Source organism: Sclerotinia sclerotiorum, genomic scaffold, assembly GCF_000146945.2.
Source record: "Sclerotinia sclerotiorum 1980 UF-70 scaffold_21 genomic scaffold, whole genome shotgun sequence".
In the NCBI taxonomy this organism is placed as follows: Eukaryota; Fungi; Ascomycota; class Leotiomycetes; order Helotiales; family Sclerotiniaceae; genus Sclerotinia; species Sclerotinia sclerotiorum.
The window spans coordinates 329,102-352,372 of record NW_001820815.1 but is presented as its reverse complement, the minus strand read 5'-3'; the positions used below and the strand labels follow the sequence as shown (position 1 = coordinate 352,372).

General features: G+C 41.7%; 9 protein-coding genes across 9 annotated transcripts in view; 6 read left to right on the top strand and 3 right to left on the bottom strand.

Annotated features, from left to right (window-relative positions):
• Positions 1–1,871, top strand: part of SS1G_12496 (predicted protein) — a gene marked incomplete at both ends in the record, with an annotated part of 2,543 nt that extends 672 nt beyond the window's left edge. The window contains 3 exons of the mRNA XM_001586459.1: positions 149–1,173; positions 1,379–1,400; positions 1,504–1,871. Of these exons, the coding sequence (XP_001586509.1) occupies positions 149–1,173; positions 1,379–1,400; positions 1,504–1,871 (1,415 nt within the window). The remainder of the gene's footprint in view (positions 1–148; positions 1,174–1,378; positions 1,401–1,503) is intronic.
• Positions 1,872–4,820: 2,949 nt separating this feature from the next.
• Positions 4,821–6,286, top strand: SS1G_12495 (hypothetical protein; the record flags this gene model as incomplete). Its single annotated transcript, XM_001586458.1, has 2 exons — positions 4,821–5,588; positions 5,639–6,286. The coding sequence occupies 2 exons, from the start codon at positions 4,821–4,823 to the stop codon at positions 6,284–6,286; spliced, it is 1,416 nt and encodes a 471-aa protein (XP_001586508.1).
• Positions 6,287–8,418: 2,132 nt separating this feature from the next.
• On the bottom strand, positions 8,419–9,558 carry SS1G_12494 (predicted protein; the record flags this gene model as incomplete). Its single annotated transcript, XM_001586457.1, has 1 exon — positions 8,419–9,558. One exon carries the CDS (start codon positions 9,556–9,558, stop codon positions 8,419–8,421), a length of 1,140 nt encoding a protein of 379 aa, XP_001586507.1.
• A 930-nt stretch (positions 9,559–10,488) lies between these two features.
• On the top strand, positions 10,489–11,262 carry SS1G_12493 (hypothetical protein; the record flags this gene model as incomplete). Its single annotated transcript, XM_001586456.1, has 1 exon — positions 10,489–11,262. The coding sequence occupies one exon, from the start codon at positions 10,489–10,491 to the stop codon at positions 11,260–11,262; it is 774 nt and encodes a 257-aa protein (XP_001586506.1).
• A 4,007-nt stretch (positions 11,263–15,269) lies between these two features.
• SS1G_12492 (predicted protein) lies at positions 15,270–15,795 on the bottom strand (the record flags this gene model as incomplete). The annotated part of the gene is made up of 2 exons (XM_001586455.1): positions 15,270–15,449; positions 15,715–15,795. 2 exons carry the CDS (start codon positions 15,793–15,795, stop codon positions 15,270–15,272), a joined length of 261 nt encoding a protein of 86 aa, XP_001586505.1.
• A 332-nt stretch (positions 15,796–16,127) lies between these two features.
• Positions 16,128–16,346, top strand: SS1G_12491 (predicted protein; the record flags this gene model as incomplete). The annotated part of the gene is made up of 1 exon (XM_001586454.1): positions 16,128–16,346. One exon carries the CDS (start codon positions 16,128–16,130, stop codon positions 16,344–16,346), a length of 219 nt encoding a protein of 72 aa, XP_001586504.1.
• A 500-nt stretch (positions 16,347–16,846) lies between these two features.
• Positions 16,847–17,330, top strand: SS1G_12490 (predicted protein; the record flags this gene model as incomplete). The annotated part of the gene is made up of 2 exons (XM_001586453.1): positions 16,847–17,084; positions 17,281–17,330. The coding sequence occupies 2 exons, from the start codon at positions 16,847–16,849 to the stop codon at positions 17,328–17,330; spliced, it is 288 nt and encodes a 95-aa protein (XP_001586503.1).
• Positions 17,331–19,630: 2,300 nt separating this feature from the next.
• On the bottom strand, positions 19,631–20,159 carry SS1G_12489 (predicted protein; the record flags this gene model as incomplete). Its single annotated transcript, XM_001586452.1, has 2 exons — positions 19,631–19,860; positions 20,108–20,159. The coding sequence occupies 2 exons, from the start codon at positions 20,157–20,159 to the stop codon at positions 19,631–19,633; spliced, it is 282 nt and encodes a 93-aa protein (XP_001586502.1).
• Positions 20,160–22,032: 1,873 nt separating this feature from the next.
• On the top strand, positions 22,033–23,115 carry SS1G_12488 (hypothetical protein; the record flags this gene model as incomplete). Its single annotated transcript, XM_001586451.1, has 1 exon — positions 22,033–23,115. One exon carries the CDS (start codon positions 22,033–22,035, stop codon positions 23,113–23,115), a length of 1,083 nt encoding a protein of 360 aa, XP_001586501.1.
• Positions 23,116–23,271: the final 156 nt, after the last annotated feature.

The window sequence follows — 23,271 nt, the reverse complement described above, 5'->3', positions numbered from 1 at the left end:
AAAAGTGTTATTCATGGAGCTAGAAGAGCGGCGGATTTTTTGAGGATGGGATGGAGAAGATAAAACAAAATTTCGCGCGTTATGGTTCTGGAAGAGGTGGGCTTTTTATCTTCAATTCGATTTTACAATGTCTAACCGGCGTACATAGGCTCTTCGATTACCACAACTGAATGGGAAGTAGATCCCACACAACAAATTACCTCACCACCTGCTCTCGAAACTCCTAGAAGCCCAGGTCATGCGTCTAGACAGGAGGAAGGTATACAGCAGGAAAGAACAGTAGGATCGCGACGTAATGAACATTCTTCAGTCCAAGAAACGGAAAGTTTTTACTCAGCAGTAGACAGCCAACCAGGATCTCGCTTAACATCATTACAACTCGATGCGTTAGAGCGACAACATGCTACTGAAGAACTCGGTGTAGCATTTGACTCTGAATCTGAATCGGACGATACTAGTTCCCACTCAGCTATTACAGAAGGTCAATGTCTTACTCCAAATCCTACGCCAAGTCACCCAGACATTAAAGAGAAGCCACTCCCAGATATTCCAACCAGTGATCCAGAAATTGATCCTTTCTTTTCAAGTGAGACAGATCATTCACAACCATGGGTTAATACACAAGACGATGAACACGCATCCTCTTCCATCGACTCCAGACAAGGATTTTCATTTAAAACAGGTGATGATTCACCATCCATGTTACATGAAATTTCAAAAGATACCTTGCGGAAAAGTAACACGGTACCAGTCCAAGCAAGTCGTCTTTCTTATGTTATGAATAATGAAGATGAATTTGTGGCAACACCGAGACTGGCAGATTCAAAATTTGAGCTTAAACCGATACGGGGAATTATGGAGGCGAAAAGTGGTGCGAATTTCAATGTGAATACGATGCCAAGTGGTTCTTTTGAGAAAGAAAAAGAAAAGGAAATGGAGAGGGGAAATGATAAGGGGTTGAGACAGCAGTTGGGAATGGGTATGGGAGTGGGAAGGGACATTGAGAGAACTGATTCGAGTAGTAGTTTTATTACTGCTGTGAGGGATAATTCGGGGAGGAGTGAGGGGGGTCGATTAGGAAGGAGGAAGGGAAGTGGGACTGGAACTGGGAGTGGGAATGGAGGTGGAGGTGGAGGAAGACAGAAAAATGCGCAGGGAACGGCGGTTATGGCTGTGAGTGCTTTTCTTTTTGGTAGTGATGGTGAGAGTAGGTAGATGGGGGGATTTTGAGAGAAGAGTGAAAAGAGTGAAGTTACTCTCATATATGAGATTTCGTTCATCCTATCCTTCATTCCAGGCTCTGGATAGGAGAATGGATGGATGGTTGGTTGGGGGAGGAAATAGAGTGAGTGCTAATGCTAATGATAATGGTGAATAGGCAGTAAGAGCGATAGCAGCAAGTAATAAATCGTCGACGGCTAATGATAGGATTCAAGCTCATGCAAATGAATTTGATAGAAGAGAGGTTGATAGAAGAGAGGTTGATAGAAGAGAGGTTGATAGAAGAGAAGTTGATAGGAGAGAAGTTGATAGGAAAGAAGTTGATAGAAGAGAGGGTCTACCATTTAGTCCCGAGCGGAGTCCACCGGGGAGTCAAGCTGGTGGGGGTAGAAGTAGGGAGTGAAGAGTGGAGATGGAGAGTGAAGATTGAATTGAAGATGAGGTATGGGATGAAGTTGTATGGGGTAGAAATGAGTTGTGAGATGAAGTTGTACGGAGGTGTGAGATGGGATGGAATGGAATGGAAGAAAGGTTGGAGAAGGGGTGTAGGATGGAAGAGTATAGAATTAATGGTGCATCTTGTGATATGGACGGATACACGGAAACGGAGGTTGCTATTCGAATTACTGAGTATACTCGGAATTACATAAACTTAATTAATATATATAAATAGAAAAAACTCGGTATATTAATAATTGATTCGACTACTAAAGAGGGTCTGTAATTGAAGAGTTTATATATGTAAGAAACACTTAAATATTTAAAAAAGAAAATAAAAAGTTTTTATTTATAATTGTCGGCTTGCCGACACCAAAACCTTGCTGTACGCGAGGTTTTCCCGGTGTAGGTGGTAGAAAATGAGAAACTCGTTTAAGTGAAGCTCGATCCTGACAATCTGGTTGATTTAAAATACCCCTATAGAAAATCTAACAAAAAACTTGGCATTGTAATTTTACAATCTTAGGTATAACTGACTTAGCTTTTTTCAACTCAACTCATCCAACTCAACTGTTACGATGGTAACAACTGACTAATTAAGGAGAGCTTGGGCCTTGTGCAAAAGCGATTAAGATTTCATTGAATTAATATGTGATCTGGGTCACCTTAGGATCATATGCGCACGCACCGTCAGAAAACACGTGACTTGGAGCCTTTGGAGCTGAGGATCCAAGAGGATCCAAGGGAGCATGAAGATCTATATAATCAAGATGGATTTCCTTTGTATAGAGCTTCGTGCTAAAGATCAATCATTTAGTATACTCTACTATTAGTTACGAATTGCATATCATTATTTGTCATTACTTAAGTCCCTGCTTGACGCCTAGTTATAAACCACCTCGAGAGCCTAGAGCACTTCCACGTGATCTAGACGGCAAACCTCGTAACACACCATTAGGATTAGTGTCCTGAGGCAAATATAAGGATCACGTGATGGATAGACTGGATAGACTGGTCTATCCAGGCTATCCAATAGCATTCAGAAGTATATAGTCAGTAGATTTATAGTATAGGAGCTTCGTGCTCAACTTAGTTATCAATTAGTTTACCTACATTCTACTTGATCTAGTGACGAATTCACTTCCAAGTGAATACCAGTGATAAAGCCTTAATCTACAACTACCAACCAGATGAAACCTCAGGCAGCCGCTGCCTACAGTACAGTATCGTTACAGACCCTTTAACACTATACAAAAAAAAGTCGGGAACCCCCCCCAAGGAGGATTTATTCGCAGGCTCCAAAACATAATTCGTCATCAATCATCTCTATGTCAATGAGGGGTTATGCCAAAACACGTGAATGAAATGCATAGGTTAACCCCAGTATTCATCGTTGGAAGGGCAACAATATTCAAGTAAAAGAAGCCAATAAAGCAACAAATGTTACACAATATCATTTATCAGAACTTTGGAAGTATGGGTAATTAATATTTTCATCCTTTTCATCCTTTTCCAATATCAAGGTCTTGATACCTATGTATATAGGTACATACATACTAGATATGTATGGCAAACCCAACAACAACAATAAATAAATATCCAAACCATAAACCTTCTTCATTTACCATGTGCCATTTACCATCAATAAATCATCAATCACATGAATAACATTACCATGAGCAAAACCTTATTAGCCTCGGATATATCACAGAGTTCCGACACAACCTACCAAAAACCCAGCAAGCATAAAAATTAAAAAAATATATCCCGAAGTCCTTTGATCTCGGACTCGGATCGGACTACCAGGCTCAATTTGGGATTAATTCCGTTTCATCGTGCATTTTGTTGAGGGAAAAAGTTGAAAAGTTTGGTCAGGGGTGGTTTTTTTTGGGGACCCGCTTTTATGTTGATTTTTTTTTTTCTTGCTTGAGCGAGTTTTGAGGATGGAGGATGGAGGATGTTTTTGGATGGGGGGGGAATTGGGTGGGTTTGCGGGGTGCGGATGAATGGGATGATGGATGGGATGGATGGATGGATGGATGGGGTGGTGGATGGGATGGATGGATGGAGGGAGTATGCTTTATGGAAGGTGAGAGGTGAGATGAGAGGGGTGAGATGAGATGAGAGGGGTGAGATGAGAGGGGGAGGAAGGAAGTGATGGGAAAGAGGAAGGAAAAAGAGAAAATCACGTTTTTGACGAATTGGAAGAATGAGAAATGAATGAAGTTTGGTTGGTCCTTTGCTGTTCCTGTTGGTTGGATGTATGTATGTACATATGAGGGTACCTAGGTATGTAATGTAGTATGTGCTTATAGACCCTGCATTCATTCAAAAGGCTCTCTGCAAGATTAGGTACCTTGAACAGTTGTGTATCATGTATGATAAACCGTATACCGCATGAACCAACGAAGCAATGAACCAATGAAGCAGTCTAAAATACAGAATTCTCGGTTGGGAAATACCAAGGTTAAATTGTAATGCGTAATTTAATATGGGCGTGCACTCAGTAAGGCTGAAAGATCTAACGCTCACCCACCTTTACCCTAGGAACTTTTAAAGCTTCTGGTTTGTGGCTCCTTCCTTGTACTCTGTATGGTGGGCTGATCATTCCAAAAATTGTTGGGATTTTTTGGATGAAGCGAGGCTGTGAAATGAAGAATAATCCAAAGAAATTGTATGAAGATACCAGTAATGGTAATGGTAACCTTCCCTTTACCAGTATTTTCTTAAACTTCACTTGATATTAACAATAATCAAAAATCAAGAAACAAGAAAAAGAACCGAGGTTCGGATATACAAGGATTTATTGTGTTTTTTTCTTCTTCTGCTTGTTTCTTCATTTCGAGAACTCTTTTTTATTGCATGCCAAACGAAGGTTAGGAATTTTTATACATTATTTCATTTTGATATCAACAACTCCTTCATACCTCAAATAGAAGAGATTCATTATTATCTTCTACTATCCTCATAATTCAATAAGTCTTTTCTTCCAATTTGGTAGATCGGCTTGAATTATTATACCTATCAATTTTCTGCCCTTTCCTAATTTGATATTCCTTTCAATATCAGATCAAAGCTTGGAGATAATCCTCGATCGCAAGGCTTCACTCTAATATCTCCATCTTGAAGACCCCTCGAAATCCTATCGAAATCTACCAAAGATGGCTTCCGCAACTGTCCATTTCTCAAAACCTTCACCTTCTCTATTTACATTTCCTCCAAACAATGATCCTCAAACTTTACCACCTCCAATACCACGTTCAACACTTTCTGCCCCTCCTTTCGCAATCGATCCCTCATGGTTCAATGCCGCCCTCGATGTTCGAGTCCCAATCACAATTGCTGCGGTTTATGCCGTAACTGTTACACTCGTCAATCATTACAATAGACGCGCAGGGAATAAACCATGGCCAATCAGTAAAACCAAGGCTTTCTTCGTTTTCGTCGTGGCACATAATATTTTCTTGGCCGTATACTCTGGGTGGACTTTTATTGGCATGTTTGGAGCTCTCAAGAGATCCATTCAAAATCCAATGGGTCCAGCTGGTCTCGCAGGCACCGTCGATAGTTTATGCAAAGTTCATGGAGTGACGGGTTTGGATAATGCCATGACTTATAATGCGACCATGTCGAAATGGACCGCTGAATTACCAACCGAGTTCAAATTGACCAGCGCTGGAATTCCAGATTCTACCGATTTGGGTAGATTATGGAATGAGGGACTTGCATTTTATGGATGGTTTTTCTATCTTAGCAAGTTTTATGAGGTTCTTGATACCGTCATTATTTTGGCAAAGGGAAAGAGAAGTTCGACTTTACAAACTTATCATCATGCTGGTGCTATGATGTGTATGTGGGCTGGAATTCGATTCATGTCACCACCAATTTGGATGTTTGTATTTGTTAATTCTGGAATTCACGCATTGATGGTAGGTTGAGTCATGTTTTTTATATCAGTCAAGACTAACGTTTATTTTAGTATACCTATTATACACTCACAGCATTTTCCGTCCCCATCCCACAAGCTCTGAAGCGCAGTCTCACAACAATGCAAATTATTCAATTCCTCGTTGGAGCTACCTACGCTACACTTCATTCCTTCATCTCCTATACAGTAACTGTCAAAGTTCCTTCCATTCCAGCTACCATCTCCTCTGTTGTTTCTTCAGCATCAGTAGTCGCTACTTCAGCGGTAGCAATCGCAACCTCAGAAGGTGTCTCTGCTTTCATTAAAAAACTTCTCTACCGCGCAGTTGGTGAAGAAGGTTTAGCCGAAAATGTCAATGCTCCAGCTTTTACAGAAACCGCTCAAGCACCTATTGCTTCTCATAAATCCCATTCGAAAATCACCTACGTTACTGAAACCCGTACAATTCCTTGTATTGATACTAGTGGACAAACATTCGCCATTTGGCTTAATGTAGTTTATCTTACTCCATTGACATTCCTATTTGTAAGATTCTTTATTAAATCTTATATTAGGAGAACATCTGGAGGTGGAAAGAAAGCAGGAAGGAAAGCTAGTTTTGTAGCAGCGGAAAAGGCGGGATTTGATGCGTTGAAGGGAGTGGAGAGGGAATTGAGTAGAGGGGAAAATGCACTTAAGGGAAAGTTTGAGAAGATTTGAGTGAAGAGGAAAAAGTGGGAAGAGAAAAGGGATTGACGTGGATTGAAAAAATGTAATAGGAGGTTAGGAAGGAATCCGTACTTTGTATTTGGGTTTTTAGGTCTTCTTTGTGAAAATATATTTAACTGTGGAGACCTTGGGAGGAAGGGGAGGAAAAGGAGTTGGAATTTTATTCGAGGGAATGAATGAATGGATGGATGGATTATAAATCAATGAATGAATAAATAAAAAACATTATAAAATAAATATATAAACAAATGAGGGAATGATTGAGAATTAATTACTCAAGATGATGTGATGTGATGGAAAGAGAAGGGGTGGGAAGGGGTGGGAAGGGATTGGAAGGGATAAAAGGAAATAAATATATTGTTAAAGTGAATGGTTCCTGCGTAGCACGTGCACAGGGCACTAGTCCTATTAGGACTAGATTGAGAAGCTCTCTGTAGGAGAGCTTCGCACTTCCGTAGAACTAAGAGAATGGGTGATTCTTATATGTTACGAGGTTTGCCGTCTAGATCACGTGGAAGTGCTCTAGGCTCTCGAGGTGGTTTATAACTAGGCGTCAAGCAGGGACTTAAAGTAATGACAATAATGCAATTCGTAACTAATAGTAGAGTATACTAAATGATTGATCTTGAGCACGAAGCTCTATACAAAGGAAATCCATCTTGATTATATAGACCTTCATGCTTCGTGGCTCGAAGGGAGCGAAGGGATCGAGCTTCAATCCTTTCGCTCTCCTCGATCGAAGGGCTCGAGAGGCCAAGCCTTCGAGCTCTTCGAGTTCTCGCATCACGTATTATTACTAATCCTGTGACCTAATTGTTACCTGCCGTAACATATATATATATATAAAGGATATTTTTAGATTTGATATTTTAGTTTATATTTTATAAAATCTTATATTATATTATTATATTATATTATTATTACTCTTCCTTTAAACAACTTTTACTGTACTAAATCATTTTATTTATTTAAAAAAAAATTAAAATTAAATATATCATCTACAAATTATTTATAAAAACAATAATAAAATATTTAATCTGTTTCAGAAATCTATATATTAAGATTCTTATATCTTAAGCTTCTTATCAAAATAAAAAAAAATTTGTTGTTATTTTGAAATTGATAAAAAAGAGAGAGTGTAACGATACTGTACTGGAGGCAGCGGCTGCCTAAGGTTTCGTCGGGTTGGTAGTTGTAGGTTAAGGCTTTATCACTGGTATTCATTTGGAAGTGAATTCGTTACTAGATCAAGTAGAATGTAGGTAAACTAATTGATAACTAAGTTGAGCACGAAGCTCCTAAACTAAGAAACTATTCTAACTATATAATGAACGATAAAGGGAGCCTCCAGGAGCTTTCTGGCTCCTCAGGGCTCCTGGAGCTCTAGGAGCTTCGAGGGCTCCTCGGGCTCCTTATCGCGTGATTCCTTTTTATCCCAGGACACTAATCCTAATGGTGAATCGTGACAGAGAGGTGTGTATAAGTATTAAATTAAATATTAAATTAGAATAAAATATGAGATATAAGATATGAGATGTATATATTTCAAGTTGATAATAATATAATACAGAAGGAGAGGAAATTTAAAGGAATTGTAGTTTTTAGTTTACGATTTGTAATATAAATATAAATATTTTGTAATTAGTAAGTAATTGACTTTGGAAAAGTAGTTTGGAGGGATGGAGGGATGTATGTATATTTTAAGAATAGGAATGTTAGGTAATTATAAAGATTATAAGTTATGAGTAGTGGGGTGGTAATTAGTATGTTTAGAGGGATGGGTTGTTGTTGGATTGTTTAGATTAAGGAATTAGTGGATGAGATGGAGTAAAGAAAGGTAAGAACGGTAAGGAAAGCTATTTGATGGGGGAATATTGTTATGAAGAGGAGTGAAGAATTGGAGAAATTGGGTGGGTGGTATATACACTAGGTAAGTAAGAGCAGAGAAATAAAGCAAGTAAAGAAAAACAAGAAATATTATTTGATGAACGAATATCATTGTAGCAATAGGAGAAAAGAATCAAAGAAACTAAGTAACCAAGTAATTGGTATGTGAGCAAATAAACTTCGAGAAATAAAGTAATCGAAGAAAAATAAAGGAAATCCAATAATTCTACGACCATCTATTCATCATCATTATCATCATCATCCTCCTCCTCCTCCTCATCCTTAACAACCCTCTTCCCCTTCCCCTTCCCACCCTGCAAACTAGTATCCAAAGCCTCCGACCTCTTCAAAGCCGACCGTTCATCAAATCCATATTTACCCCGACCACATCGATTCCAATTAGCTTTACATCCACTAGGAGTACGATAAATACCATACACACCAGCTAGTGCCTCGGATATATGTAACCAAAGTGGTGCGTCGTAGAGTTTTACGAGACCCGGGATTGAGGCTTCTTTTTCTCGTCGCGCGACGAGACATTGGTAGACTTGGGCGGTTTCTTGAGGGGTCCAGGGGGGGCGGCGAGTGGTGGATGCGGTTGGGGGTTTGTGGGGGAGGGGATTGGCGGTGCTGGTTGTGGTTGTGGTTGTGGGGGAGGTTGAGGTGGAGATTGGGGCGGAGGATTTGGTGTGGGTGTTGGATTTCTTGAGCTTTTTAGCTGGGGGTCGAGTAGGCTTGGTATTTTCTTCTTCATCCGAATTGTCATGGCTAGAGTGTCCTCGCTTGTTCAAAGGAGCTGGGGATGAACAAGGAGTATGAGCTGGTGATGGAAAAGGAGTCGCGTTTGATGATGTCGCCAAGCTGTGTTTTGCGCTCGACGGATGAGCTGTAGAAGAGTTCTCAGGAGTTTCCAATTGGTTAATTTCTTCAGGGGATTGTTCTTCGACGGGTTGTTCGTTTGGGTTTGCGATTCCAGCGTATTCTTCACCGTGTAGAATTTCCGCTTGCTCTACAAGTACTTGAGGATGAATTGGTGCATAAGTGAAAGATTTTTGGAGTGGATGAGCACTCTTGCCCTTGTCATCAGTTGAAGTAGCTGGTACTTGGTACTCAGCAACGTCTTCATCATTTGGATTGTTGTGAAGATGATACTTGTGGTGCAGCTCTTGCCCAATTGGGTGTTGTGTGAGTTCCGGATCAGTCAAGACTTCGTTTATCAAACCATCTGCAGTGCAATCAAATTGACCAAGTTGATCATTCAACCACTTTATTCCTCCCTCCTGAGTGTAAATGTGGGATGCCAATATGCACAAGGCTTTCTTGACGGATGATTCACTCATAGTGTTGAGGCATCGTTCTGCAGGCTTTGTGAACATCATGGTTAAGATGGCTATTTGGGTTTTGAGAGCTCCGAAGCTTAAAAATTGGTATGCTCGAACTGTACGTTTGAACAGTTGAAAGGTTGAAGTTAGATATTCGAATTGCACGATTGAACGGTTGCAGAAAGAAGATCTCCAAGAATCCAAGAAGATTGAGAAATGGACAAGTGCACTTTGTGAAATTGAAGGTATTCCACCAGAAAGAACTTTCTATTGTATCCATTGTACCTATTGATACTCCCGGGGGTAAGAATGTACCCACCATGATTCAATTGATTGTATTTCGAGCGGGTTCCGGACCATGTTGTGAAGAGTTGTCCCGTTTTGCAGAGACTTCTCTGAAAGGACAATAGAAAGTTTTCCTAGCTGCTGATTCTTGCCTTAAAGGAGTGAATTGATCTCAAGGGACAATAGAAAAATATAAAAATTGCCTGGAAGCAATCTCAGTTTGGAAGTGAATGCTACGGGAATAATAGGACAATAGGGATATCCGAACGGAAGTTGATATCATTAGTGGATTTGAAGCTCTCAAGGTTGAGAATAAACCGGCTGCGAAGGCAAGAATAGTAACTTTGGAAATTGAGACAGAAGGTGAAGATTGAAAATCTCGTTGGATCATGTCAACTAATCACATATATATCACTATGATATGGCATATGAAGATAACAATTCTTGCCTCGATCTATGTATTTATTACAATTTAGATCTTTTACTTCAAAAATCGAAGGTTGTTGACTATGAAAAATGAAGAAGGAAAAGGAGAAGGAAGAGTTGAAGAGCGGTCGTTGAGAGAGCAAGTGAATCACGTGATAGCTCCTCACCTGATTTCACCCACTTTTGATCTTCCAACAGTGTTGTTCCATGATACTTGAGAGGACAAGACAACAAAAACCAAGCACAAAGCGAATACATCAAGAAAGTTGGAAAATGCCTGTGACTATCAAAGCAAATGTTAAGGAAAACATAATCCATACAAAACTACTCAATCAAGATGATTTCGCAATATTTGGCACTGTGATTCAAAATCCTGCACCAGAGGTAATTCCATCGTCAACAATCAAAACTCTACCACCAAACTCGGTACAAGCCAATCAAGGTACCGCACTCAAGTACTTGGATGTAACGCATATGAAAGATTACTATGGGACTGCTCCTAGTCAACGGGTCGCAAATGCAGTCATGAACATGTTTGTATGCTCATCTCGTTCGCTTCTCCCGTCTCACGATAGCAATATCAAGGGTTTATTCCCCGTCACCATACTGGAAAGACATCCTTTCACAACTCAAACATTCATACCTCTCGGGATATCACCCTCGGAGCAAGATGATGTATGTTACTTGGTTGTCGTAGCACCGAGTTTAACGCCGTCATTGATTGATGAAACATTACCCGTCCCCATTCTCTCTCCTCAGTCGAATACGAGCGATGACAATGGCGAAAAACTTCCTGGTCGCGGTTTGCCGGACATGAATAGAATTCAGGCCTTCCTAGCGAATGGTTCACAGGCGGTCACTTATGGGGCGGGGACCTGGCATGCTCCGATGGTAGTCGTGGGGAAGAAGCCCATTGATTTCGTCGTGGTGCAATTTGCCAACGGGGTAGGAATTGAGGACTGTCAAGAGGTAGAGCTGGAGAAGACGGATAAGGATATTTGCGTGGCCGTCCCACACTTGTCAAGGAATGCTACGTGGAAATTATGATGGCTTCCGGATCAAGATCTTGATTTAGAAGCGACGGGTATTACAGAATGATATTCTTGTTTTTCGAACATTACGAATTCCACGCTTAGAAAGCATCTATGCCACATAATTCTTATCATCGCTCCCCTTGTTTGCAATCCCGTGGCAGTAAAGACGTTGATGCACATCATCTCCATTACCTTGGTAACTATTAATCGTTATAGCTTTGGATTCGGGACAGAGTAGCACCACTGTCGACGAATTTACATGTATCTTTGGTACTTCATGTAGGTCGGCGACCTAGGCTATCGGCCACGATATGTACCTATAGAGGTCCCCGATACCTCAACAATAGAAGGCTACAAAACTTCACATTCAATATAAAAAAACATGAGAATGATTGATAATACCGTCCCAATACGTACAGCCCCCAGATCTCAACGATTCTGCTTGAAGCGCATCAATCAATCGATTCCGAAATGATACTTTCGGACGAAGATGTACAACCTCGGAGTCACGAAGTAGCGTTGCAATGCAGGAATACTATATTTTCGAGCGACAACATATCGATATTTGATCACTGGAAATGATCGAGAAATCTTGGAACTATGTACTAATCATTGCGCAATTCACTCGTAAATTCTACCAATGAGTAATACCAACTAAAAGTATCCCGGTAGGTATCTTTAGGTAGCAAAATACCGTACCGTGTTCCTGAACCATAATATCCTCTTTCTACCGTTTTAAACGCCAAATAATAAAAGTCGGCGATGTATTTAATAATTTGTAAAGAGAAAAAAAAAAGATAAGAAAACCTATCCCGCCCAGCCATCCATCTTCTTGGGGATACCTAGACGTCCTAGGAACACAGCGGCTCATCAGGTAGGTATGCATTGAATAGGATTATCGGCTTTTCACCTCGTGGTAGCAATGCTTATACTCCGAAGAGAAAAACCAACATTTTTGGAACCCGTTATGCTTACTGCCACCTACCAGATTGTAGATTGGCGAGACCTCCTGTCCAAAAGGTTACTGTAGATTCTTCCGCCATACCGTTTTTGTTTCCCTCTTCTAGGCCTTTTAGGGCTTTCACTGCGACTGTACTCGGCCGGATGCTTACTTGTGAGGAGTGTGGGTAGCGAGGCAGGTGAAGGGATAACCAATGAAAATAGAGGGCAACGGTCGGAACTTCGACATGGCAGCGCAAACTTGCAGACGGGTATGCATCTCCATGTACGCAGAATAACATGATCAGCATTTAACATTTAACAAACAATAGCCCTTCAGCCACTCTTTACACACCGGTTCCCAAATGGATAATATCTCGCATGAAGCATGAACAATGGTGTAGTATCGTTTTTAGGGCGAAGGAAGATCTATACGGATTAGACTTGCCAAGTGTCATATGAGCTGAATACCTAGTAGTTAACCCATAATGAAGGAAGCGACAAGTAACAAAAGCATTAATCTGAAAAGTTATTCTTGAACTTGACAATTCTTTTTCTTGGGATTACTAATAATGATGATCAGGAAATCCATAACATGGCAGCCTCATCTGTTCCTCGCCTCTTTGCGCAACGCCTCATTCAAGAAGTCGCCAATTTTAGCCTAAAAGGGTAAGCTTCGAGGGCCAGGATTCCTTATGGGTTAGACAAGGGGTAAAAGGGTAAGAGCCGTTTCTAGGTCAGGGCTTAGAACCATCAAAGTCCATACCAGCAGGCCCAGCAACCATGAAAAAAGCCCACAACAAGGATGCAAAAACTCATCTTGGTGCCCCGGCTCATGATCTTGGTAGTGTAACGCAACGATCTTTTGTTCATTTCTCCCTGGGAAGCATAGGGCGAATGACAGAGGAGAGAGAATCCCCTCCAAACCAAGTAAAAGCTTGCGAATGGATTCATCCCCGTTGTCTGTTCAGAGGGTAACACATAGAGTGAAGATCTCTTCAAAACGCTTTCAAGGAGCCCTGTCAAAAGACGAGACTACCGATCTGAAGATCAATATACTGCCCCCGTTATTCCCTCTTATATCTTATCCTCAATTTATTTTACGGAGATCCCGTGTATATCACTCCCCACATACAAAAAATCGGACTGAGCAGTGGGCAAGCCCCGTGAACTTTTGGCCCAGCGCGCGTGAAATTTTTGATCTGATACCGAGAGTTTCGTGTAAACGAAGTTTCAAGGTTATGATGTTTATATTATATTTCATGAGGAGGTTCTTTATTTAGGTACAACAGATGGATATCAGTTTCAGATCTTGGAACTGATTGAGCTTACCCACGATTAAGTTGTAAGAGATATATTGTAGGGGAAATGTCTGGGCATCACAGGTATGGAAGTTTCATGGTCAATATGAAGGGATATGTCAAGGGAATATCTCCAAGCCTGGAATGCTCCAAAATCTTCTCCATACATCAGCCTCACTTACCATGATACCACACACAACATCACCACATACGCCAACGGATACAGCTGTGAAAGGATCCCTTCGCAAGGGTTGCCATTACCATGGGATTCCCATCTCTCACATATCTCTCTCAAGGATGATGATTACTCTTACCAAAAATAGCTTCATAACGGATTTTTGCTTTTTCTCGGGCTTCCATTTCCATTCCTTCGCGGGTATCATACCGACGCTCATATCCGTGTATCTGGATCTATTGCTGAGAGGCATAAAATATTATACACATCTCATATAGATCCTTGAACAATATATATATCAAGGGTTTCATTAATTATGATGCCTAGAATCTATCCTGATGCGAATGTCTGAAACTTTTGTTCGTACAGCTACAATCAATGTTCCTTAGATTGATAGATACCGGAGATGATTGAGCTGGAGCGACAGAATTCTAGACAGCGTCACAAGACAAAGCTAAAAGAGTGACATACAGTCTTTTATCTCGAATACCTTTTCTTAGATACCCAAAATCAATAATAGGATCAACATATAGATGGGTATTTCATGCCCACACAGGTATTTTCAAGGGCCCGGATCGACCAGGGAACCCAACCAAGATACACCTCCTTTTGTATCGTGATTCGAGACTCCTATCCACATGAAGTAATTAATCGCTCTCTTGCAGGGGAGAGTATGAAGAGGGGAAAAACAATCCGATGTGACTTTCTTCATCTGTCTTTTGTCGCCGGCATCATTCGTCCTTGAGCTCCCCGCCCCATCAAATAAACTCTATCCAACTTTATTCCCAGCAAGTTGCACCTCTACTACGCCATCGATTTCGGTAGCGATGTGGAAGGCAGTGCCAAATTTCTTTCTACAGGCTATCTAACATATTGACATATTAACATTAGGCCTTCTAGGCCCTACAGTCTCCTTCCCTATCCAACCCAACCTAATCTTTTGACAGCTGGGCTGGGCGACTACACGCCCTAATTCTTTAATATTCCGCACACTAACGAACGTTTTCTCATTAATTTACTTGGAGAAGCTAGGCAGTATCCATTGGCTGCTTCGTGTTCGTTTCCGCCATGGATCAAGGCACTTCACTTCCCATTTCTTTTCTTCCACCCTCAGCCACTAAGCTTGGACAATGACCAATTTCAATTTCATTCCAAATAATACAAGGTGCAAAACGGAACAACCCCACGAGCGTAACGACGCAAAGCTCGTCAAGCGAAAGCAAGTGCCCGTAGATCATGGCGTAGCCCAGAGGGCGGAGGTTGATGATTGGATGGCTTGTGCGAAGAATCAAAGGAGGCGGCAATTGAGGGGGTTTGCCGAGGATTTTCCGTAAACGGCTGAGCGGTTTGAATGGTTGTCGTGATGTAAATCATAATGAATTACATGAGAAGGATAACTGTTATTCAGATTCTATGAGTAAGAATGAATCTCTTGGCCTCATTACCAAGTATATCCCGTGTCCGTTTCTTCAACGGCTGAACTCTCCATCACTGGGAACAAATAAGACAAGACATAAGAAAGGAAACCAAAACATTCTTCTATTCCTTGTACACCAATCGCAATCATATAATTTTTGCTTTTTCTGAAACTTCATCCACAAAATTTCATTTATCTCGTGCATACTCCATAACCTTAATAAGGTTTTCATAAGGAGTAAGAAAAGCACAGTAATCAACAACGGGATCCTTTCCGTAGAATTCCCATTCGGTGTGAGATACAACATCCTCGTCCTTAATGGCCTTTGCTGGGTAATAACATAATCTGTACGGAAAACCACGCCAACCCTGTTCTGTCTGTTCTTGAGGTATTAGATTGGGTTCTGAGATAGTGCCTGAACATATGAGTGATATGAGCCTATGTACCGAAACATTGTTTCGTTGAGATCTTTGGATTCAGTCGATCATCATCATAAACAAGCATTGAGCCAAAACCTTAATATCAATATCAATCAATATCAGCTCGTCCAGCACGAATAAATGTCCCTTTTCGCAAACCCGACGGATAGTACCGTCCTCTGCCGCTTTCTGTCGTTGAACCACTGTCACCCACCATCAAAACCCCATTATCGTTGTTCCAGATCTCCCTGGGACATTGGATTCGGATCGTATACTGTCCCTGTACAATGCCCATTGGTGAAATATTGAATTGATTTGTTTTCCTTGAATACCGGTAGAAAGGAACAAGAAACATGACCCCCCCTGAAATCCCGAGAAATCACTTAACCTCACGACGATAAACGTGCCGCTCCTGTTGTACTCTCTTGAACCACCATACTGTACATGTTACCATCACCAAATACTCTCTGCCCGTCGCGACGGCAGCACATCCCAATGAATGATGGATAATAGAACAGTGGTCAAAACATAAAAAATTATGAAACATAACAATTCCGCTCACAGCAGTATATGAACAGTAGCACAGCATAAAAACACGAGTCACGACGTTAGTAGTGCCTACATTGCATGGCCCCTGTCAGCGCCAAGTATTTACCAGGGGGTATCGGCGACCAAATGCTCCCTTCCCAAGCGACTTTTGGTGGTGATTTACATAGGAGATTTTGGGAGACCCGATGGGTTGGATCCAACGTTGTGGTTTTGACGAGTAGGAGCACGACTTTGAAGAGTGTGGTATTGGGAGCTTTCACACCGTGTAACATTGTGGTGGTAGAGATTGGGTGGTGAAAGTGCTTTCCCCGGTAGTCTGCTTGGCGGATTAGGGGAGCGCAGTTTTATTGATTTTTGGGTTGTGATGAAAATTTGGATGTCTTGATCGATCGACGGATTCGTGATTTACAGTGGTGCTGGGAAATGATCGTTGCTGAGATCTATTTAGTTCATGGTGATCATTGGACTTTTGTCTAAGATCTCCAGCTAGACTGGGGGGCATTTGATCTACCGAAGAGCTTTCAAGGGCGAGTAGATTAGGGTGTCAAAACTCAGTATGTTTTTCTACAAGACCTAATCCAATTTCAACATCGCCAACCCCAAAGAAACAAACTCAAAAATACAAACTACTGGTTGTGTCACCAATCTAAACCAGTAAGACGCCGGGACAAAACCCCATGTTTATTTATTTACCGTCACCTCACCGTGTCCACGGCAGGTACTGGTACAACTAGCCAACCCGTGAACCTTACTGCTGGATCCGGATAGGTGCAGCGACTACAGAAGAAGATGTATGTATGTCTGTCTGTCTTTATCTTGTACAACAGCAATGCAACATCCAAGGGAGGCAGGTAAGGTTCTTCGGTACCATCGGTAAGGGCAGGCAGGGCTCTTGTACAAGTATTTTGTTGGTCTCCGTCGTAAACCTTGCTTCATCAGATTACTTTTTGTATGACATCAAGGCTTTCTCTAGTGGAGACACTCAAGAGTCGAGAGTCGATAGTTTTGCAACGGGGAAGGGGGAAAAGTTAATTTGTATGTACTTAGTGTGGCTTATCTATATAATTCGATAAATACCAAATGAGGAGTATCTGAAATTAAGCTTGAGCATTGTAGAGTTAAAATATGCAATTCTGGATCAATGAATGATCACATTGTATCCAGTCTGGTTAGCTCAGGACAGAGATAAAGGATGATAGATTAAATTATTGCATCACTGATACCTAAATAGTCAAAACATATATGCCAAAGAGTCGCTGCAAAATAAACTCTGTAAAATAAAGCACTGCGTTGAGGGATTCCCACTCTCGGGACCCGGGAGCAAAAAGAGATCTGCAGTGTCCGTCGCTCTTATTTTCCTAGCTTTAGTCTAAATTCCCAGCCTATATCGACGATCCACAAAGAAATGCAACATAAATTGACATCCTTGAACAAATTATCATCTATTGTTCATTGTAATCATTCAAATTATATGATTTTGTGGACCTTGAAATCCCGACAGATAAACAAGAATCCCGGTTGAAGGCTGTGCCATCTGGATTCTTGATCTATCTACATATCTATCCCGGCGAACTGGCCGCGTCTGAGGGAAACGGAGAAAGTAAGGATATATGGGCCCGTGTCTTGTCAGGTGAGGTTGTGTGGAATTTCACCAATATAAGAGAAATGATATGGGTTGATACAAGATGATATCAGGTACGGAACGAAGTACGATGCGCATGAACCATTGCTTGCATCCTATATATCTGCCTACACAAAAACCAATAATTCGATTATCCTATATGATGGCTGTTGTTGACAGGTATATAAATAGTATATGGGTTGGGATTCTCGGCACCATATATTCAGGTGTAGGGGCATGGCATTGAGCATAAACCTCATTTCTACGCCCTGAAAGCCTCACGATCAAAAAGCATAACAGTGATCTTCCAGGGGCTTGCCGTATCTACCGTACCGACTGGATGGGCGGCGTGATGTGATGCGCTGCGCTGTGAGATCCCATCACATCACATCACATCACATTGCACCGTTTAGACCTTAGTCCGAAAGCACATGGCCGCACAAGCACAAGCTGCAAGGGAAATTCCAGCGGAAGGAAGCGAAGCACTGGATACAAGCGAAGGATATTTAAAAAGGCACATAGCGGATGGGATGGGACAGACGGAGCGGCTCGGGGTTAGGTGTTGTGCTATGGTGTATCAATGGGAGAGTTAATGTAGGTTGTGTATTACAAGAGTGGAATATCTACATGTACTGGCTGATAGATGACCCAAGAGAACAGAGAGAAACAGGGAGGACATGCTGATGGCAGGGAATATAAGGCAATGGAACCAGGTACCCACGCAAACAAATAACGAGGTAAATGATATGCATATTTTAAAGTCCGTTATGTGTATATTTGTGCGGGTGAGGGTGCAATCTTTCGGCTTCTACGATGGAATTGGGTTTGGATTCGGAGTTATGATTGGCTAAAGGGGAATTATGAAGAGTGGAAAAGCGGATTATTGGCCGATAGGTACCTAAGTACCAGAACAATGGGGGAAGGGAAGTATTGAAATTTTTCTTTTTCACATTTTTAGGTTTTTACCAACTACATGAAATGAGATATTGGCAAGCACATGGCCAAGATGACGACGGACAGTTCCAGAGGATGGAATTCACAGTATTCTCGTTCTATATTTCCGCATTGATATTAGTCTGTTTAGCTGAAGCTTTTTATTAACCCTCAAATCTTCAAATTACCGTCGGTCGTTCGCTTCCTTTTCCAACAATATGAGCGGGTACTCCATATGGTTAGAGCCATGACCCAAAGACCACAATTCCATCATTGATGAAGGGGGAATTTCGCTTTCGTTTCGCAGCACCGACCACCGCCCACCGATCACCTAGTTAGTACCTAGTAGCTACCTACTACCCTACCATTTTCCAATAATGATCTAATGTGATCACTCAACAGTCAATTCTAACTCCACTCTTCATTTTCAAAATCAAAAAACGATACAAAAATACATAGCACATGACCATATTTACCACTCATTGGTATGGATAAAAAGTTAAAGAAATTGTACCTTGGTGCTTTTCATCAAACCACCAGAAAGAACCTAGCATAATCACAACCATAATTATCTTTTATTTTTTCAGCTCTCTTCAGGGACGGTTCCACCACAACCCCAAAGCGTTTTGGATCACGATTTGAATTTTTGGGAGAGGAAGGAAAACACTGTGCTGTGCTGTGCTGTATTTGCTTGCTTGCTATGGATATTCGTCACTTTTACGAGCCCGTTGCATTGACGCCATCTCTCAGCTTCAGGTCCTGGAAAGAATCTATTACAGTGTCTGGGTACTATACTGTACAAATCCCAAACATTTGCATTATTGAGATGATTATCAATTGATGCAGGTGTCAGATTTGTTGGTAGGCAGATGGATAAAACAATTATCAGATGGCATGGCATGGCATGGCAAATCATGCGATAGATGAGATAGAAGCAAATGATGTGAGATTTCTAGAAGAAATAGTAAGATTTGCGAGAATTATACTTAGAGGGATCTAGAGGGCTAGAAAGATTTGATGTATTCCTTCACTTCAATTTTTCCTCTTTCGGACTACGCCTAGACCTCAAATTGCTCAATGAGTTCAAAGAAAGAATGGCAATTAACCTCATTTGTATGGAAAGGATCTTCCGACGAGCGTATGGTAAGTGCTTTTTCTTCCTCTTCGCCAATTCTCCTCCCCCTTCATCGCTATACTCGCCGTACTCGCCAAATTTCCAAACCCTCTCCTCCCCTCCTCCGCTTTCGCCAAAATTTACTGCGATGAGATATGCAATTTTTAGATACGGTATTTCATTTGATGTTACACCTAATTTCATAATAAAGGACCTAGGAAAGATCCTAGCTTTCGCGGGTAACTCCTTTTGGAGATAGCACTAAAAATCCTGGGTAGAGTCCACCTAAAGGTCGTAGTCACTCGGTAAGGGCTTGCTTAATCAACTAAGACAAGCTAGGCAGTAAATTCCAAATCAATCTCTTTATTTTGCTTTTTACTCCCTTCTTACGCACGTCGTTCTTTTTGTAGATGATCTTCTTACTCTGTCGCTTTTTATCCATTTTCTTTATTTTGTTTTAAAACTCGTCTGTTTTCATTTCTATTTGAAGAATAGCTCAATGTATGCTTAAATGAATTCTGTACCGCAATGTATCTGTACTTTCGGTATCTATATTACTCCTCGCGTCTCATTTGATACTTTGTGCTTTGCCGACTAAATTACGAATGTAGCTGTGTAGTTCATACAAGCCCATCTTATTGACATATCCTATGTGTAGACATAGAAGACATGGATTATCACGCTCAGGATTGCTAAGAGTAGGTGAAAATGGGGTAGAAAGGGAGTTGAACGACCCGAAAGATTGGGTAATGCGTAGAAGCCTTCCCGCGACGCCAACGAGGATCATTCATCATCAATATATGATGTTACTTCTTTCGACACCCAGAGCGGCTTAGTGAGCTGGTGAAATATGTCTCAAAGCATCTATCCCAGACCCAGGAACCCAAAAACTTCCTAGGTTCAAAATATTCCTAGGTTTGCACAAACCATCCACATTTTTATAACACTCTCTCAAGACCTAGCAATCTCATACATCTTCATATTTCAACCACCCCTACCACAAAAAATTCAAAACCCGCCCACTTAACACCTAGACCATTGCACAACATCCACACATACATCGGTCACGTCCCCGCTACCCAAACAATCCACCCCGGGCCCAATACCCATATCCACACGACGCATACTTGGATTAAAAAACACCATTTACCACCACCCCTACACTCCCCATCTCTCATCCCAGGAAATCCAAAAAAAAAAAAAGATACACCTCTCCCTACGCTGAGTTTATCCGATCGAAACTACGCTGTACAGGATCCGTGCTACGCATCCATACCAAAACATCGATCACCCCTCCCTAGAAGAGGGCATCCACATTACCCCCCTGTTGTTATGGCCTTGATCGTTGTCATGCCCGCCAATAAAATGTTTTCGTAAGAATCCCTACAGTCCCTGGCTTACCTGGAAAATCAATGTATATCATTGTCATACTTCCCATCGCCGACTATACTTTACAAGACATAAGCCCCATCTCCAGCCCGATATTGACTTTCCTATTTCAATATCTTCATATCATCTCATCGGTTTCCTGTTCTCAAATATAACTTCGACCTCATCCATCATCATCCTCAACATCAGCATCGAACATCATTGACAATAACGTGGATCGATACCAGCATTACCTTTTATCTCTTTTGAAGGAAAGATCTTAATCTACACGACTCAGTTATCCATCAGAGCGTTACGTTTCGAACCATTTTAATCTTTGAGCACACAGACTTCTTGGCTTAAGCTTTTTTGCCTTACTTCCCGCTTTAACGGAAAGGTTCACCCTTCATCCAAAGAAGATCGAAATCTCTCTTCGCCACCGCCGCCATCACAATCTAGATCAAGAGACTGGATTGAAGCACCCAAAACCAAAATCCACCTCCAAGTTTTAGCGCTGTCTCCACTTGTAACATCTTCCTTAAAAAGGTCCCAGGACCAAGTACAGCACCGAGCGACGATACTATAATAAGGGTAGTCGCGGACACTTTAAGTCGTTGAGCACCCGTTAGTTCGTGTCCCGGGCTCAAGTACACAGGCGATATCATCCCTTGATCCCTCGTGTTTTTCAAAAACATCCACTTCCCAGTCCGCGTCCCAACCGTGCCCCTTGAGCTCTTCAACATCCTTTGAAGACCTTGACCGCTCTTGTGGCATATTTTCAGGACCTTCCAATTCCATCTTAGGACCGTTGGCCGATTAGGAGTTCTTATATCCTAACGTCTTTACCCCTCGACCTAACGACTGATCATCATCGCCTTCACTTTGGTTTTGGTTTTCTGTCTTTCTCTTCATCTTCATTCACTATTCAGAATCCTCTATCTTCTACAATGTCATCATCTCATCGACGTGGGCCTTGGTCGCCAGCTGAAGATTCCTACTTGGTACAACTTGTTCACACACAAGGAGCATTGAACTGGGTGAGAATAGCACAACTCATCGGTTCAAGATCACCAAAGCAATGTCGAGAACGTTACCACCAAAATCTCAAACCAACATTAAACCATGATCCAATCAGTCCCGAAGAAGGACTTCAAATTGAAAGATTAGTAGGAGAGATGGGTAAGAGATGGGCTGAGATCGCACGTAGACTTCAAGGTCGAAGCGATAACGCCGTCAAGAACTGGTGGAATGGAAGCATGAACCGTAGACGTCGTTTGGTTCTTCGTAGAAGAACTTCTTCCCATTCACACTCTTTCAACGAGCAATCCGAAACACTTTCCTTTGCACGACCAGCTCATTCTTATTCTCACCTCACCTCCCGACAGATCGATACCTTTTCATCACGAAGAATCCACGGTTCCCTTCCATCTCCCTCAGTATCCGAAGCATCAAGAGCAGAATCACTCGATGGTGCTCCTTCCTTGATCTCAGACACTGGATCCAACTTTTCCATCTCTCCTAGAGTAGCATCCTCCCCTTCACTCGAGCTTCCACCTCTCTCATTCAATCGTCTCGATGCACGAAGACCATCTCTTCCCCAACTAGGATTCAGATCCAACACTTGCCCTTACGCAACAGAATTCGAAGCACAATCTTCATGTCATCCTTCGCCAGAAAGAGAATCGTACTATACGCATATGCATTCCAAGTCGATAAAATCTCCTCAGCACAACAGAGGTCCAAGCGTTGCGAATACATCCGTGAATTATCCACACCGTCGCCCAGAACAACAATACCCTTGCTCCCTACCTCTCTCTCCACCTCGCGAACCACATCATCAAAATGAATATTATATCTCGGAGCGTGCACAACAAGAAACCCCAAGGTCAGCGGCGCAGCCATTAACTGCGCCGCCTAGCCCACAACACATTCAATTAGCTCCAATCCGATCGATTAGCCCTTTGAACACTTGTTCAGTAGAGGCAAAGGAGAGAGACGCGAGGATGCAACTCACGAGTCTCTTACTGTAATCGATCAGATGATAGGAGTTAACGATAGATATTTCTTTGGTGTAAATCAAAAGTTGCCTGGTGGGAGTACGGGACTTCAAAAGAACCCTAGTATCAATTTTTTTTTTGTACGCAAGCGAGCGAACGCATGCATTTCTTATTTTGGTCTAATACCTA